At 37.1% G+C, this 17,708-nt stretch overlaps 1 protein-coding gene and 1 long non-coding RNA gene across 2 annotated transcripts; one reads left to right on the forward strand and one right to left on the reverse strand.

The window, feature by feature from the left end:
- Positions 1 to 2,695: 2,695 nt before the first annotated feature.
- Positions 2,696 to 2,870, reverse strand: LOC110675767. Its single transcript, XR_002499780.1, has 2 exons — positions 2,832 to 2,870; positions 2,696 to 2,770 (listed from the first exon to the last, which is right to left on the reverse strand). It is a non-coding gene; the product is annotated as an uncharacterized LOC110675767 (long non-coding RNA).
- A 9,148-nt stretch (positions 2,871 to 12,018) lies between these two features.
- LOC23687789 lies at positions 12,019 to 12,959 on the forward strand. The gene is made up of 2 exons (XM_011495066.2): positions 12,019 to 12,290; positions 12,560 to 12,959. Exons 1-2 carry the CDS (start codon positions 12,025 to 12,027, stop codon positions 12,897 to 12,899), a joined length of 606 nt encoding a protein of 201 aa, XP_011493368.2. The 5' UTR covers positions 12,019 to 12,024; the 3' UTR covers positions 12,900 to 12,959.
- Positions 12,960 to 17,708: the final 4,749 nt, after the last annotated feature.

Here is a 17,708-nt window from a genome sequence, read left to right on the forward strand (position 1 = left end):
GATGCTCGTCTTCGAGATGCCCAGGTGCATCATCATTCCAGCTGTTATTCTCAATGAAAGCTTAGGGGGCGCTGAAAATATGTCATGCATGCTTAATATTTACCTTCAACACACAAAGGGAAAATAAGCCTGTCTGGCTGCCCAATTCTGTTCATTTGCTTTTCCATATTTTTGTTCTAAAACAAAAAGTTAAACATAGGCGAGGCACGGGTTGAACGGCACGTACAAATGAATGAATTTCAGAAAAAAAGCTACACATTACTCAACCAAATTTTAATTATCTTTCATTGTAAGACATTTCGTAGAAAAGACGAATAAACTGGCTAATTAGGTTTACAGCGAGTGATTAGAGTCCGTGGCTACAAAGCAAAGCCATGCTGAAGGTGTCTGGGTTCGATTCCCGGTTGGTCCAGGATCTTTTCGTAATGGAAATTGCCTTGACTTCCCTGGACATAGAGTATTATCGTACCTGCCACACGATATACGAATGCGAAAATGGCAACTTTGGCAAAGAAAGCTCTCAGTTAATAACTGTGGAAGTGCTCATAAGAACACTAAGCTGACCAGCAGGCTCTGTCTCAGTGGGAACGCTAATACCAAGAAGAAGAAGTAGATTGTCAACGTTTTTATGTAAGGATCTCGCCTATAGTGGAACAAGCACTTTCACTGAGTGGTTCAAAGTCATGTGTCGAAATTGTTAGTCATCCAAAAACACTGGCCATAGTCCACGGTTCATATAATTTTTTAAAATTTGATATGAACCAAAGTGTACGAGAAAGAGGTAGTCTGAAATGCTTAAAATTTGGTCTACGCGGTCATTAACGAACCCTTACAATGACTACACTGAAATGAATTTAAATGTAGAAACTACTGAATCCATGGTAAAATTGAGAACTGCACCAACGATTTTCAACCGACTACATTGATCGGTTAACTCTACCAAAACATAGTCAATATCACTACACAAGAAAATTTCTTCTGTTGATTTAACCAGAGTTGTGCCAGAGCGCAACTTTTGGATACTCTTGCGGCCCGAGGTAGACAACCCTATGTTCCAGTTAGAGATGTGTTGGACACCGGCGATTTCATTTATATGGTCGCAATTTACGATTTCCTTCGCTTGTCTTGTATAAAAGTTTAATTATCTTGTGTTCTCTTCTCCAGTTTTTTTTTCTGTGTTGTCCCTTTTGTGTTGGATTGAGGATCCTGGCCATCCGGCAAGAAATTGGTACCAACGCCATGATACGATAATAGAGCTACCTCCCGGATGAGCTGCAGAGAACCCTAAACCCAATCCTTACCATGTCCTTCCCTTTCAAATTGTGACCATTAACCTCGAGTTGCCACGAGTACCCTGGCTCCATCCCATACTAACTTTGGTAATGAAATAGTAAATAAATTGTAAATAGTATAAAAATGAACTTCGGCTCCGTAAAGCGTTACACGCATTTGAGCCCCAAATAAACGAACTAGTTAAAAAAAAAACAGAGTTGTAGTATTTTTGACTAGAAACATTCTTGATTTGAGAAGTTTAGCATCATACTTTTGACCACACTGTGTTGTACGGTGGGTGTCACGGATTGAAATACAATACTTTGTAGTGGATGCTACTATAGCCATAGTCAAATTTACTGCACTGCTCAGTGATTTTCACCAGATTATAGTAAACTTAACAGATTTGTGTAGTCGGTTGAAAATCGTTGGTGCAGTTCTTAATTCTACCATGGATTCGGTAGATTATACAACAAAATTTGTTTGCGTGTATGCTTAATAGTTTCAAATCAAAGTTAATCATCAGTGTTATGTATTTAACGGCAAAATGCAATTCAAATTTGGTTGAATGATGTGTAAGATATGATTTTAATGAGTGTTTTTGGGAATTCATTCCTTCGCACGAGCCTATTGACCATCTTTACCTAGCTACGCCTATGTTTGACATTCTTTTACGGCAGAAGATTTGAGTTTTGTTATGTTGAAAGAATATTTCAATTTAGATTATCAATGTAAGGGCTATAGTATTTTGAAAAGAATACATGAGGCATGGTAGCTTGAATCACATACAAACATACGTAACATTAATTTCCAATGTTTCATCGTCCATGTGTTTATCTAACAATTTTAAATCCACTTAACTTTGCGTAATCATTATTAGTTGATGATGATCAGAGTCATAGGATTGACATTTTGTGTGAGAGTGTGCATGTGGCATGTGTGTGGTAAACGTAATACAGAAATCGATCATGACTAACTGTGGTTTGCGTGATTCTGCCAAAAGATAGCGGTAGTGTTTTTTAAAGTTGTTGTTTTCAATTAATGTTAATACAGAGAGTTACGTCTGTTTGTCTGTGCCTGAATAATAATACAGTGATACCTCCATGAGTCGATGTTCCATGAATCGATATCGACTCATAAAATCATACTTAAAACAAAATTGCATGGTTACTTTGATGGTCCCTAGAAGCAGCTTTCCAAAGGATTGCTGTTCCATTGCAATATCGACTCATGGAGGTTTCATTGTATGTAAAAAGCTTACCTTTATAAATGTTCTGGTTATCTTTTTACACATCTACGGCCTGTTTATGTGCCACGGAGATATTTTTTAGAAGTACCTGCGCTGGTATATTTTTGCTCTTAGCATCCTGGAATCCTCGGTGGAAATTTGCGTCGAATGATGTTCCCTTTGGTTTGGTTTTTGGAGAGTTGGCAATGTTGCGGAGTACTGCACGGTGTATCTGGTTCTGTTTGGATCCAGCAGAATCGTTCACGGATGCTGAAAGTCAAGAATGATCTCTTAGTGCTCAAATTTCTGAAAAAAAAACACCTAAACTTACCGTTCTCAGTTTCACATGGCAGTTTTACTCCTGATCCTTGTAAGGTTCGCGCTTTCTTGGTCGATGCTGGTATATCGGAGGCTGGGCACTGGGGGCTCGAAATGAACTTTCTGAACTCCGCTCCAAATGACCGCGCTGTTGACATATACAGAATGTTTGAAAAAGGTGCACATCACAAGAGAAAAATGTACTTACATTTCTGTACAACAGCTGTTTTGTTTGTGTCGCCTGATGCCATCGCCGTTTGTGAACAATTTCGATGTAACCTGATTGATTTAAGTTTAGTGGAGTACATTTACTTAAATTTTATCACAATAGCAAAGACAAAAAACTGTGTTTACAATTTGGCTCACACGACGTTGAAACCGATTCGTTAAATAATGTTGTATACGACGTTTGGTCAGTCATTTGACGAAAGCGTATGGCGTTACGAGCGTTACATAATTCATAATACCGACAAAAAGACGACACTGGAAAAAAAAATATTTTCACTTTGATTGTGACTGAGGCCAATTTTGAAAAATGTATTTTATGAGCTGATTAATAATAATTTGAATTTTTCATTTGAAAACCATACAAAGCAGTGCACGATCTATCACTTTTTGTTTTTTTTTTTTTACTTTAATTGTTCATTAAGACACATAGTCAGATGAATTGTCAAATATACAAATACAAATGATTTTTGTTGACAATGTTACCACAGACAAACAGACGTAACACTTAGAACAAATCTCGATCAAAATCATAGTCACAAGGACATGTGCGCCCAATGCTAAAATTATTGTATTTGTCGGCCAAACAGATGGAGGTAGTGTGCAAACGTCAAACGCGAACAAAAACGATGCGAGCGCTGCGGGTGGCGGATTGGCCACCTACCATATTTTTGAATCGACCGTTAAAAAGGTGGTCGATGGACAATGATGAGAGTGTGACGTCTGTTTGTCTGTGATGTTACTTACGTCCTATTGAAAAAGGGGTCTTGATATTATAGGTTTTTTGAATTCGAGGCAGGTTTAGTGAGGTTTCTGTTCAAATTCGATAACCGATCCAGTTGAATCTCATCCATTTCTCTGTAGAATCTTAGGTACAGCATACCCAAGTAGCACATATTGTTACAAGTAGCTTACAGCAACGGCTACTTAACATATTCAAAAGTTACAATATGGTACATTTGCAACATGGAAAAATACTGCTATGTAACCGAAAAAGCGCAAACTGTCGAGCCTTATGTAACTTGTTTGTTCGTTACATAAGAAGTTTACGAGCGACTGCTATGTAATTTGTTGATTACGCATCAGTTTTCCTGCGACAAAATAAATGAAACGGCGTTGAAGTTGTTTTTACTTTCTGACAGTTTTGGAAACGAACAACCATTTTAGAATTGAATGTCAATAAAAGTAATAATCATGATTTTCGAACGCGTAATTATTCACAAGAACATAATAGATTTAACATGCCGATTTGAATTTGTGGTGATATCAATCATTTTACTTACTCAAAATTCACGCGCTCATAAAATAGATAATAATTTTATATTGAATAACGCATGATACCTGGATTGTTGAGATATTATTCCATTAGAACTGACAAAAAAATGGAAATTGGCACTGTTACTCAAATCAGCAATGTTTTTGATTTTAATTTAATTGTTTGTGAAGATTGTGATTCTAAAATCACGTTGTTTCGTGTCCCGCAGTTGAATTTTCTGGGTTGCCTATCATAAATCGCCATTTAATTTCATCTTGCTGCAGAAACACTTCCGAATAACTGTTTGAGGACAGCCAATCTAAAATGATGAAAACTATGGGAAAGCTGTTAGAGAGGCTGCAAATTATAAATTCAACACTTTTAATTAATCACCGGAAAAATATCCATGAAAACAATAACTAGTCATAAAATAGTAAAGTTCTTATAACAAAATTCACAATACGTATGAAAATTTTTGACATGTAGTGTTGACCACTGTCAGCAAGTTACTCGTTTGTTACACATTAGTTACACAGAAATCTTATGTTATTTTGAAACTGATGTGTAACTATACTGAAACTGCCAATAAATTACACAGCTGTCAATAGGGGAAGGTGTATTAAAATGAACACCTAAACGATATCGTATTGCTTTTAATGGTAAAAACGATGAATTTGCGATAAGTCATCAAATAATGTGCAAAAATCCCCTAAGCCAATTGACTGGAACCTCACAAAAGTATGAAAATTAAATTCTCCGTTCAAGAAAGCACATGGTTTGTGACGTGCTTAAATGGCTCAATTAGCTCGAAAGAAGGCAAATTCGAGCGTGTGCGCTCGATAAGGGCGCAAGTCGCATGATCGATTTCTCTTCATCGATCCTCTCTTCTGTGAATAAAGGTGACGATCCTCTCTTCTGTGAATAAAGGTCACTACAAGACGCTAGGAAGTAATGCAATCTTGCGCCCTGAGGTGAAACAACAAGTTGAATTTAGAAATTGATCAATTTGTGCCAATATTAGGGACTGAGAGTATTATGCCCATGATATGGAAAATAGCGATTTAGATGTGAAAAAAATGCTTTTTTTATTATAATCGGATATACAAATATGTTCTCTATCAAATAGTAGAAACAACATCCATCCATTTGAGTATTTCTAGGGTTAATAAATCAATTAAAAAAATGCGTGCTCTTGGGTCATCCATAAACCACGTAGCCATTAATTGGGGGAGGGGAGAGATTCTGCCCAATGACCACGGTCCATACAAATTGTAAATTTTGTGTATGGACAAATGACTACTAGGAGGAAGGTGGGTCTAAAATTGGGAAAAAATAACCGCGTTGTTAATGGTAGCCCCTTGTGCATTTCTGTGCTGTCACTTCAATAGGGCCTAACTAACATGAGTGATTTCTCATCATCGATTATTCATATATAATGCATACCTACAGGCGTTTGTTCTGATGTTATTGCTCAATGATAGATACATGCTGATGCGAAAAATTTACATTTGTAAGGTTCTAATTTGCGCGTTACTTCAGCGTGGCATTATGTTTGGTAGAATTTGAATTCAACAGCTGTTTTGGTGTTATGAAATAGGGGGGTGGGGGTTTTGCCTCCACGAGTAGATTAATGTTTAAGTCCTTCGATAAGTTTTTCGAGGACAAATTTAACATATTTATTGCACGTAATACAAACTATGACAGTGAATAAGTGGACGCTGTGGGAGTTGGAATCCCAGAACAAATTTAAACAAAGAAGACAGCCACTGACTGCTGTCGTCTAAAAGTCATTAAGCTTAACAAAACACAATAATTTACGGGATTGACTGTTTAACGAGAAACTTGCGTCGATCGACGCGCCACAATAATTCGTGGAGAACTAAGTTGGAGATGTTGATTTCGAAATTTTGAAGTAATCATCACCTCCAAACACTAGCGATTTTGCGGTGGAATGTTGACGTTTGATTACGAATTGTCTAGATGACCCAAAACACTTTAACGTTCAAGGATCCGTCATCGTAATCATCGAAACTTCAACAGACATTTTTCTGTTCAAAACTGAAATTAACTCATCGAAAATGTGTTTACTGTGTTTCGGTAGGAGAATAAAATACAGTGAACACATGAATATATTCATGATTTTGAACGGAAAAACTGCTTTTGAAGATTATCGAGTTGATGACAGATCCTGCTCCCTTAAACGAATTCTCGTCATTCCGTGTCATCGGTTCAAAGTTTGGCGTTCCCCACAAAAGTAGAAAAGAGAAAATTACAAATGTAACTCGTTGTTCTGTGATATGTCTACTTGCAGAAATTGTCCTTCATTTATTAATTTGTTTATTAATTATAACTAGTTCTATCGCACAACATCAGAGATGTTAATTAACGCAGCGACACGAATTAAGTCTAAGGGCCGATTTCTTCACCTTTGCTCAAGCCATTAACCACGATTAAACCAGGTTTAAGGCCTAAGCGGTGGTGAAGAAACCACTCATAAGACAACTAAATTTTCACATACTTTCATCGTCATTAAAATATTATGGAAATGTTTTCATTTTAAGTTGGTGGTAAAATACACGAGCAAAACAAACATTTTTGATTTTTTTTATCACGGTCCTAAAAAACATCTATGAATGATTATAATCCCTTCGAAAACAGTTCTAAAGGTTTCTGCTTCGACATCATAATCATTACGATATTCATTTCATTGAAAAACCTCAACATCTCCGTACCTTAAATTACATCAGTTTTAATTTCTGAACGTGGTTCTGACTTCAATTTATCTCCGTATTAACAAAAACATTCTTATTTATGCTCTAAATCATCCGTGCGTAATAAAAATTATTGAAATTTGTTGTTCATGCGTAACAAGTTCGGTGTTCATTTACCATCCTGTTCATTTTTTCACCCCTTCCCCTATGACAAATGGTAAACAAACTTCATGCTGTTACACACATGTGACTTAGCAATCTGTATGTAACCTAGCGTGTTATTTGCTTCTTTGCAACCACAGATTCAATTTCAATGTAACTTATTCATTTTGACAGCTCTAGGTTAAGTTACATGCAAGTAACAATGCAACACCTATATAATGTAAACAAAGCGTAAGATACAATGTAATAGTTTAGTAACCAATCATCAATAAGATATGCTACAAATTATCTGAAATGCAACTGCAATGTAATTTGTTTTATTTTTCTAAAATATTGCATTTGTTACCAGTGCTACTTGGGATAGCATAAGTTTTACACAAGAATTTAATTTAATACATTTACTCTAGCATTATAAAAAATGAAACAAAAAAAAAAAAACAAACTGACATTTCTCTGTGTCCAAGGGAATATTTCGTATGAAATGTTTCATTTCAATGCATACGCAGTTTTCGTTTTACGCAACTTTAAGTGAATACCCCTATTATAATATTGATATTCTTTTAAGAATATTGAATATTGAAGGGTGGCTTCAGAACTGTTACAAATCTCTTGAAAATTAGTCAAACAATATTGTGAGACTTGCTCATCAGGTATCAGGTATCAGAAGGCCGGCTCCAAAGACACGTTCCCCGCCATTTGGGAGATTTGTGCCATCGCCATATTTGAGCCTATTTCATCATCTACCCGATGGGAGAGGAAAGGGAAGGGAAAGATGGGAGGAAATAGGAGTGGGGTCCCTAGAAGAGGGAAAATCGCATAAGCGAATTGAGAGCATGTAGCTCCATACCACAATGGGTTCGAACAGCGCCCAAAAAAGGGCACTGAATAACGCATTAGCGTAAAGAGAGCCTATAGCTCATTACCACAGCGGGTTAAGAATAACAGAATGTCCTGAATTCAGTTTCACTTAATAAATGTTTACCAAATAATTGGAATCGCATTTGCGCAAAAACTGGACAGTTGCATATCAGGTGATACGAAGTTCCATAATCGGAGTCACAACTATCACACACAAATGAGTCAACACGCTGAATATTTGCCATGTGATAGTTGAGTCGGCAGTGGCCTGTCAACGCTCTGACCAAGAGACTGCAATTCTGCTTTGACAGATTTGTTAAATACTTCGCCACCCTTGGAGATGGCTCAGTTATGTACAATTTTGTTTGACGACACGACTCCAAACTATTCCAATATTACTTGTGCTGAGTTGCCGCCCTAGAATTGATCTGAAGCTTCACCCAGCACTTCGAAATTGGAATAGCCGGCTCAGGGCCAATGAAGTCATGCGATGCTCCATCGCGAGCTAGCTCATCAGCCAATTCATTTCCAGCGATGGAAGAATGGTCAGGTACCCATACAAGGTTTACAGAGTGGACTGAATTCAGTTCATTAATTTGAGTTCGACATGCGATAACAAGCTTCGGTCTTGAGTTGGCCGAAGCAAGAGCTTTTATAGCAGCCTGACTATCTGACATACTTTACAAACAGCCAGACGTCCACTTCTCCTGTGAAGGGAGTTGTGTAGAAAATTTACCTATAAGCAAAGTGACAAGCAATTATGAGATCACTCGAAGCAAGGACAATTGTGTCCCAACTCACCGGAAGTGGAAACATCCGAAATACTAGGATTTCCAATGGACGGAGAGAATCCATGGAATTTGGTCACAACCAATTCCCAGTGTATGCAGCGATGATCAGATAATGATTCATCATCTGATACATGCCAATTCGTCAACTTGTGACTGATTCTGTTCAAGCAGAGCATCATGTCTAACACTTCTTCTCTAGCAGATACCATGAAGGTTGGACGATTCCCTTAAATAAGTAATCCACGATTTGAACTACTTAAGCACTTTATCAGACTGGAGCTTCTCAAATTGATAGCTGAACTGCTCCAGATGATGTGATGAGTATCAGCATCACTGCCCACAAGGAGCAGAAGGCCTTTTCATAGGCAGTGAACGACAACTCGTTTGAAATCATCCATTGGGGATGGTTCATCATGTGTAAATACACCTCATAACGAAAGACGTATTTCCTATTGAGGTCACCAACAAAAATATCAATTGTGACAGCACATACATCTCTGGTTGTTAACTCAGAAATGAGTGTAGCAACGATAGCGCTATTTACGAGCACGCATGCACGAGGCATGGCACGCGAGTTTGCCATTTCATGTTTCAGAAAGTAGCAAAAACTGGGTCCACAAGGTTACCTAGATAAAAATTCACAAAAGTAAGGTTTTTGAACAAGTGCCATTTGAGCTGTAGCATTTGCATGAGTCTACAAAGATTGATCATTGCTGATATTTTATGCTGAAGATTGGTCCAACAAAGCTATCCTAACCGTAGCCACTACCCAAACTAGGCAGGATTAAGCTTTTCGCAATGTCAGAACGAAAAAGACCAGCAGCGAAAAAACCATATCGGTATCTCTTAAATGTCGCTAAAGGCGAAAAGCACAGAACACACTGTGTAATACGCATAATGCGAAACCGTAGAGGTGAAAATTTAAACTAAGTTACAACGTATTAATAATCCAGTTGAATCTCATCCATTTCTCTGTAGAATCTTAGGTACAGCATAGCATAAGTTTTACACAAGAATTTAATCTAATACATTTACTCTAGCATTATAAAAAATGAAACAAAATAAAAACAAACTGACATTTCTCTGTGTCCAAGGGAATATTTCGTATGAAATGTTTCATTTCAATGCATACGCAGTTTTCGTTTTACGCAACTTTAAGTGAATACCCCTATTATAATATTGATATTCTTTTAAGAATATTGAATATTGAAGGGTGGCTTCAGAAATACAGAACTGTTACAAATCTCTTGAAAATAAGTCAAACAATATTGTGGGACTTGCTCATACTTTCTTAGCGAATTCGTCTTGGTGGACATCTACGCCTTCTATGTCTACTAGCATGGTACACGGTTATATGAAAAATTCAGATTTGCGCTCCAGTCTACTTCTTGGATTGCATTTATGTCCCATAGCAACTGTACAATCGGTGAAACTATATTTTAGCGCCAGCCATTCAAAGTTTGTATGGAATTTACTATGGGGAATCTTACTTTTGCAAAGAAAAATCACCAGAGGTCGCCCATTGTCCTCTATAAAAATTCTGAACACAGATTTCGATAAGTATTTCTACGATAAACAATATTGCCGAAGACCGCGGAGCAATCCGATGCTTATGAAAAAAATTATTAAGCATAGACTATTCGGAAATTTTGCCCAATTTTGTTGTTATTATTATTCCTTTAAGCCAAGTATGCTGTTTCGCTCAAGAGAAGTAAAGAAATTCCTTGACTGAATTGGTCAAGAAATTTCCTTCTGAGGGACCCTTTGAAGTGTCAGTCAAGGAATTTCTTTACTTTTCTTGAGCGAAACAGCATAGATGGTGGTAGTGTTTTCTAAAAGACGTACGGCGATATCTTTTTAAAGTAATTTTCATATAGAGGGGGGCTGGGGGCAAGAAGGACACCTTAAGATATATAGGTTCAAATCATGGTTGATTAGCACAATTTTTGAAGATTATTCCAGTGTAGGAGCAAGCTCACCTCTTGTTCTAAATGATGTTATCGATAGATTTCAAAAATATAAGAAACACATGATGATTTGAGATTTTTGAAAATGTCCCTTCTTATGAAGTTTTTAAACGAGGCACGGGGCAAGAGTGCCACTCGTATGGGGCAAGAAGACCACCAGAGCAAAATGCCACAAAATTTGTATATTATTATATCCCCGCCTAAACGATAAATTGTAGAGTCAGTAAAGATAAAAACTGAGGGATAAAAGTTGACTTACAGATAAAAGTAATTTCACGAAATTAATTTAGTTTTCATCTTATTTGACTGTAACAATAATAGTAAAAATTTTCAGAAACCATTTTGAATGTCCAAGATGGTTTACTTTGATTTTATTTAGTAGGAAACATTGATTTAATGCAATATAATATAATAGTTCATTTGATTTTATATGAGAAAATTGCGGTGTCCCTCTTGCCCCATAAGACATACTGTTATTATATATGTAAAATTTAATATCGAAAGGACTTTTTCGAAAAAAATTCCTCACAGCTATATTAAACAATCGAAAATCATCAATACTGTGCGGAAAAATCAATATGTTTTGTATTTATTGGGAGTCAAACCTTGTTTTCCAGTCTTAAATTCTTTTAATATTTCGCATATTTTGCGTTGGTGAGCTAAAGACATTTTTCTAATTTTTTGTACTAAACATTTTTAACTGTAATATTAACACAACTCTTAATTAGTACTCAATTTATTCTTATCCTGCGTTAAACATCAAAAAATTGATTTGAACTACGTGAAATTAGAGGTGGCACTATTGCCTCGGGTGTCCTTCTTGCCCCATGTCCCCCTACTTAGCTTTAAGCCGCACGCACAATGTGAGCGGCAGCGCGGCACAGCGGCATGACGGCGGGCCCATCTTGAGCTAAACTCTGCTTGTCAAGTCAATGTTGAGAAGGATTTAGTCAACATGGGATTCATAAGTAGGGTGTGGATCAAGATGGGCGTGCCGTCATGCCGCTGTACCGCGCTGCCGCTCACATTGTGCGTGGGGCTTTACATGTTAATCAAAGTCGCCACGCCAAGAGGTTTCCATTGAATAACTTTTTTCACAAGTGTGAAGCATTTCACATTCGGCAGCCACGCCTTTCCATTTTGCACGCGCAGCAACGCAGCGCGACGTCGCCATCCACTGAACGGAAATTCTCGTCCCCTCAAACGCATCGATCGAAGAAGCCATTGCCCAAAGGAAATGAAAAATTTTCTTCATTCGAATTGGAGCTCTCAAGCCAACAAGATGGAAAAGTCCAACCTGTTCTTCAAGTCCGCTTCCCTGGCCCTGGTCCTGGTGGCAGTGTTCCAACTGGCCCCTGCAAGCCCTCTCCATGAAGCCGAAGAACCAATTACCGTTCCTTCCATCCAGTTCCGAAGCAAAACCGATCAAGATCTTTGCGCGGCTTATCAGCTGAATGGGAAAATGTTCATCACCCTGAACCGCTGCTTGGGATCTGAAGCGAGGTGAGTGACTAGTTTTCAGAAGTCTTGCATCGAAACAAGATCCTTGAACAGTTTCTTGTTGAACTAAATTTGAGAAGCTTCAAGAATTTTTAAGCTAATGGTGGAAAATATTTGTGCTGGGATCTGACAACAGTTCAACCAAATGTTTGACTTTACCTAAATTTCTTTAGTGTCAAACAAATGTTTGAACTGTTGTCATATAACAGTCAAATACTTCACACATAACTAAGAAACATAAAAATCTTACAAGAATCTTTCATTACTTTCAGCCGAATCAACCAACTGACCGAGCTGGACGTTGTTGGAAAGGGTCAACAGGCCATCCAAGCTTTCGCTCTTCAACCTTCTGGAACTGACTCCATGGGTGACCTGGCCGTTATTATGTATACTGGAGCTGTCGAGGGCGGAGATCAGCCGCAAGCATCTAGTGCCGGACTGTTCGAAAAGTTCGGTCTACGCAGCTTGGTTCGCATTGGACGTCGGGGTCGCCAGGATGAAGCCGGAGCAGCGACAGAAAACGCCACCGATAGTGCCCCGTTCAACGGTAGGAACGCCCAGCTGATTGGAGCCGCATTAACCTTTGTGGGATCCGTTTTGCTGATGCAGTAGGATGATGTGTGATGTGTTTTATTTTTGGTATTAATAAAAACGATTGTGTAATTATTGAAACGTATGAGTTTTTGTACTGCTTAGAATGGGTGTGGAAATCCTGAAAATGCATGAAATGACGCGTCATGTTTTTGCAATGCACGGTATGCTTTGATTGCTGAACAAATGAACGCTAATTAATGAGCGAATCAAATTGGCAGTTACGGGGGTTTGAGCCGTATTAGCAGAATATGTTTTTGCGCAATTTTATGTAAACTTTTTCCACAAACGGAGAATCGGAACAAGTACTAATTTCATACATGGGCTTTTTCCACGAGTTGTGTGAGGTGACAGTTCTAGACTCAAATGAAATGAATCACTGTGTAAATCAAAAGGGTCTCCTCTTTGAGTTGAACATTGCCACCTCGCTATACTGCCGTTATACGCATAATTGTCCCATGTTACTTTTTGTTCAATTTGACTTTTCGCCACCCTGAGTAGCGTCTGTTGATTCCCTGTGTGTAGGTACAGCTGCTACATTGATAGGCAAAATAAAGTGCCCACCTTACCAGTTTTCGAATTTCTCTCATTGATTTGGTTCAAATTAAAGTTAACACACTTAAATCTTTTTTGATATTTTATTTTTGATATTCTTTTAAAGTTACACTTACGAAATTTTGATAAAAAAAGAATTTCACTCAAATAAAAAGAAAATCAATTTGTATTGAAAAATAAAGTGCCCACTTCCTTCTTGGCCCCAGAAAAGATGATTTAAGAAAAATAAAAAGCAATTTAATAGTTAATGTGTCCTCCTTTGGCCTTAAGGACTTGCTGGAGGCGCTTCGGCATGCTTTTCACCAGGTTTTGTAGGTGTTGGGGTTCTAGTTCTTCCCAGGCGCGCTCCAAGGCTTCAAAATAATTATTTTTGTTGGTAACACTAGTTTTGTCAACCCTGGCATCGAGAATCGCCCACAAATTCTCGATGGGGTTGAGGTCTGGGCTTTGTGGAGGCCATTCCAGCGGTTTAATCCAACAAGACCGGAAGAAAGACTTGGTCTTCTTGGCAGTATGCTTCGGGTCGTTGTTCTAGAGAAATATAAATTTCTCTTCAAGGCCCGTCTGGATCAGCGAAACCTCCAGATTTTCCCGCAAGATGTTGATGTAGGAATCTGTCGTCATTATTCCGTCGGTTTTCACGAGGCTTCCTACTCCACTCCATGAAAAACACCCCCAGACCATCCCCGAGCAAAGTCCAACATCAAAATGAAAGCAAGTCGAAAACATATCTTGTTTTCAGCATCAAGTTGATATCATAATTTGATATCAATTTATCATTAATTTATTCGATGTCATAATTTGTTTTCGTTCTGCTATAATTTTAAATTTTTGTTAAAGTTATAATTTTAATAAATTATAAATAAATTCCAGTTCCATGTATAAACAATATGAGAATATAAAAATAAAGCAACCATTTTGACGCAGACTCGTTTCTTTATCAAACGAAAACATGTATATCTCAGTGAGTTCTCAATTTGCTGTCCATGATAGCATAAACAGTTTTCAATTTGCTTTCACTGACAGCAAAAATAGTTATCAATTTGATTTCATGGGAATATTTTTCTGCTCTCAGTTTTGATATTTTAACTGTTAAAACGATAAAAATGACAACAAACTGAATTATCAAAATCTATGACATCACAACATCGAAATTAGTTTTCAATATGATCTCAAGCTTTGCTCGGGTCACATGTCATCACATCACACCTCCATGCGTCACCGTTCCTTGGATGTAGCGCTCCTGAAGCTCGAGCTGTTTAACGGAAAGCGGCGGGCTCGTGTGTGGTGCAGAGCGCCACATCCAAGGAACGGTGAAGCATGGAGGAGGAAATGTGATGGTCTGGGGGTGTTCTTCATGGAGTGGAGTAGGAAGCCTCGTGAAAATCAACGGAATAATGACGGCAGATTCCTACATCAACATCTTGCGGGAAAATCTGGGGGTTTCGCTTATCCATACGGGCCTTGAAGAGAAATTTATAATTCTCTAGAACAACGACCCGAAGCATACTGCCAAGAAGACCAAGTCTTTCTTCCGGTCTTGTCGGATTAAACCGCTGGAATGGCCTCCACAAAGCCCAGACCTCAACCCCATCGAGAATTTGTGGGCGATTCTCGATGCCAGGGTTGACAAAACTAGTGTTACCAACAAAAATAATTATTTTGAAGCCTTGGAGCGCGCCTGGGAAAAACTAGAACCACAACACCTACAAAACCTGGTGAAAAGCATGCCGAAGCGCCTCCAGCAAGTCCTTAAGGCCAAAGGAGGACACATTAACTATTAAATTGCTTTTTATTTTTCTTAAATCATCTTTTCTGGGGCCAAGAAGGAAGTGGGCACTTTATTTTTCAATACAAATTGATTTTCTTTTTATTTGAGTGAAATTCTTTTTTTATCAAAATTTCGTAAGTGTAACTTTAAAAGAATATCAAAAATAAAATATCAAAAAAGATTTAAGTGTGTTAACTTTAATTTGAACCAAATCAATGAGAGAAATTCGAAAACTGGTGGGGTGGGCACTTTATTTTGCCTATCAGTGTATGTCTTAGATCTGAAGATTGTCTTATCCGAAGATTGTAAGCGGGGCAAAGTGAGCACTCCAGAAGAATGTAAAGGCTCCCCCAAATCTACGCGACTTTTTACGGCGACAGCGACAAAAAATTGTCGCGATTTCGTTGTGGTGTCGCTGCAAGCACACTTCTATGGAACCATCTTGACTGGCACGACGCGAATCGCTGCACAGCAAAAAATTCTCAAATTTACATGGCACGTATTTTTTTATGATAATCACGTAAAAGGAGTTGCAACTGAACATTCAACGGTAATTGATGTAAACTGTCTCATTGCATTCGAAAATGCTTGCAATCTTGATTGGAACTGAAACATTCTTCAAGGAAGACGTTTCGCGTTCAATATTAAGGAATTTGGTAACAATGTTGTAGATAACAAATGTGTTTATAGGTTTTATCATCGAATAATACATGGAAATGTGTTGCCACCGATACCATCACAAGGACCTTTTCCATGTGAGGTTGGGAAAAAGTGCCATTCTGCTTTAATTTTAAAATCATTTTCATGGTTGCATACATTTTTGAAATTTGACATTAATTTGTGTCGCAAAAGGTGAAAGACCAATTTAAAAAAGATTGGGAATTTATCTATGCAACTGAATATGACTATTCAGAGGCTGAAAAATTTCTTCAGGAAAGATTTTCTAACCTTGTTCCAATTCCTGGAACAAAAAAATATCATTCATTTATACCAAAAGACGAACGAAGCATTTTTGCCAGTGAATTCTCAGATGCACATGAAAACCAAGAAAATACAGCATGCTTTGTTCTTAATAATACAAAGAAACGAACATGTTCTGGTGTTAGCAACCAAAGACAATCTTCCCGGTTGAAAAAATAGATAGTATTAAGATGAAAATGTAAGTTATATACTGAATCATTGAATAAATAAAAAAAATATAATAATCTTATATGTTCCAAAGAAAAGAAAGAATCCCTTTTCAGTGTAATTAAAAATTGAGGCAGAAACAGTTTTTTCAGTTTTTCTTAGCGGTGTAATTTTTTCATGAAAAATATCATCCATTCAGACTTATACTTCATTAAAACCAATCCCATATCTTTTTTTTCAGATGTTTTAGAAAATTTGCAATTGCTTTGATAAAAAATCTTTCTTTTTCCGATGCTTCGATTGAAATATGGGTTTTCAAAGCAAAAGGCTTATATGGTCCTTTTCCACAAAATTGGTCATAACTCAAAAACGAAAAAAAGTACATTTCAAAAATTTCAGCGATTAAAGCTTATGAAATTACCTTCTCAAATATATATTTTTGAAAGTTTTCAACTAATTGGAACATAGTTTTTCCGGCTTTTATTTACGAATTTTCTCAACGGTGGAAAATTTTGTGGAAAACTGTTTCCAGTTAATATTTTCTTTTTATAGGCCGGTTTGCTACTGACAAGAAAAGGAATCGCCTATCTAGATGCATGGAAAATTTCTTCGAAGAAATGGTTAAGAAAATCACATATTTCTGATCGCAGTACGCAGTTGAGAAGAAATGTCACTTCAAAGGGGGCTCTCTGTAGGAAATTTCTTGACCCTTTCAATCAAGGAATTTCTTTACTTTTCTTGAGCGAAACAGCATACTTAGCTTATTCCTGAGAAAATTTCCTGAAAAATCATTAAAAAAACTTTGTTTATACGATGCTTCTTTCTTGAGTTGTGATTTAAAAAAAAGAGGCTCTAAATGGCACATTTGCACATTTTTTACAAAATTGGCCATAACTCAAACAGGAAAAAAAAGTACATTTCAAAAATTTCAGCGATTAAAGCTTATGAAATTATCTTCTCAAAAATATTTTTTTGAAAATTTTCCACGAGCTAGGGCATAGTTTATTTGACTTTTCTTTACGAATTTTCTCAACGGTGGAAAATTTTGTGGAAAACTTTTTCCAGTTAATATTTTTTTTTATTTCTGAGAAAATTTGCTTTCATTTTCATAAAAAAAACTTTGTTTCTACGATGCTTCGTTCTTGAGTTATGATTTTTCAAAGTAAGTAGTGTCAGAGGAAAACAAAAAAAAATCCAACTGAGTTTTCCGGGAAAATAAGCGACCCTGAATTTTTCTGATTTTTTTTATTCATATATTTATGAGCCCTGCCTGTGAAAAATTTTCATGAAAATCTGAGACCCTTCGGCCCACTTTGTACGGAAAAAAAATCCTTAATAATAAAAACCGATTTCATAGGTAAAATATCATATACAGA

Source organism: Aedes aegypti, chromosome 2 (genome assembly GCF_002204515.2).
Source record: "Aedes aegypti strain LVP_AGWG chromosome 2, AaegL5.0 Primary Assembly, whole genome shotgun sequence".
Taxonomy (NCBI): Eukaryota; Metazoa; Arthropoda; class Insecta; order Diptera; family Culicidae; genus Aedes; species Aedes aegypti.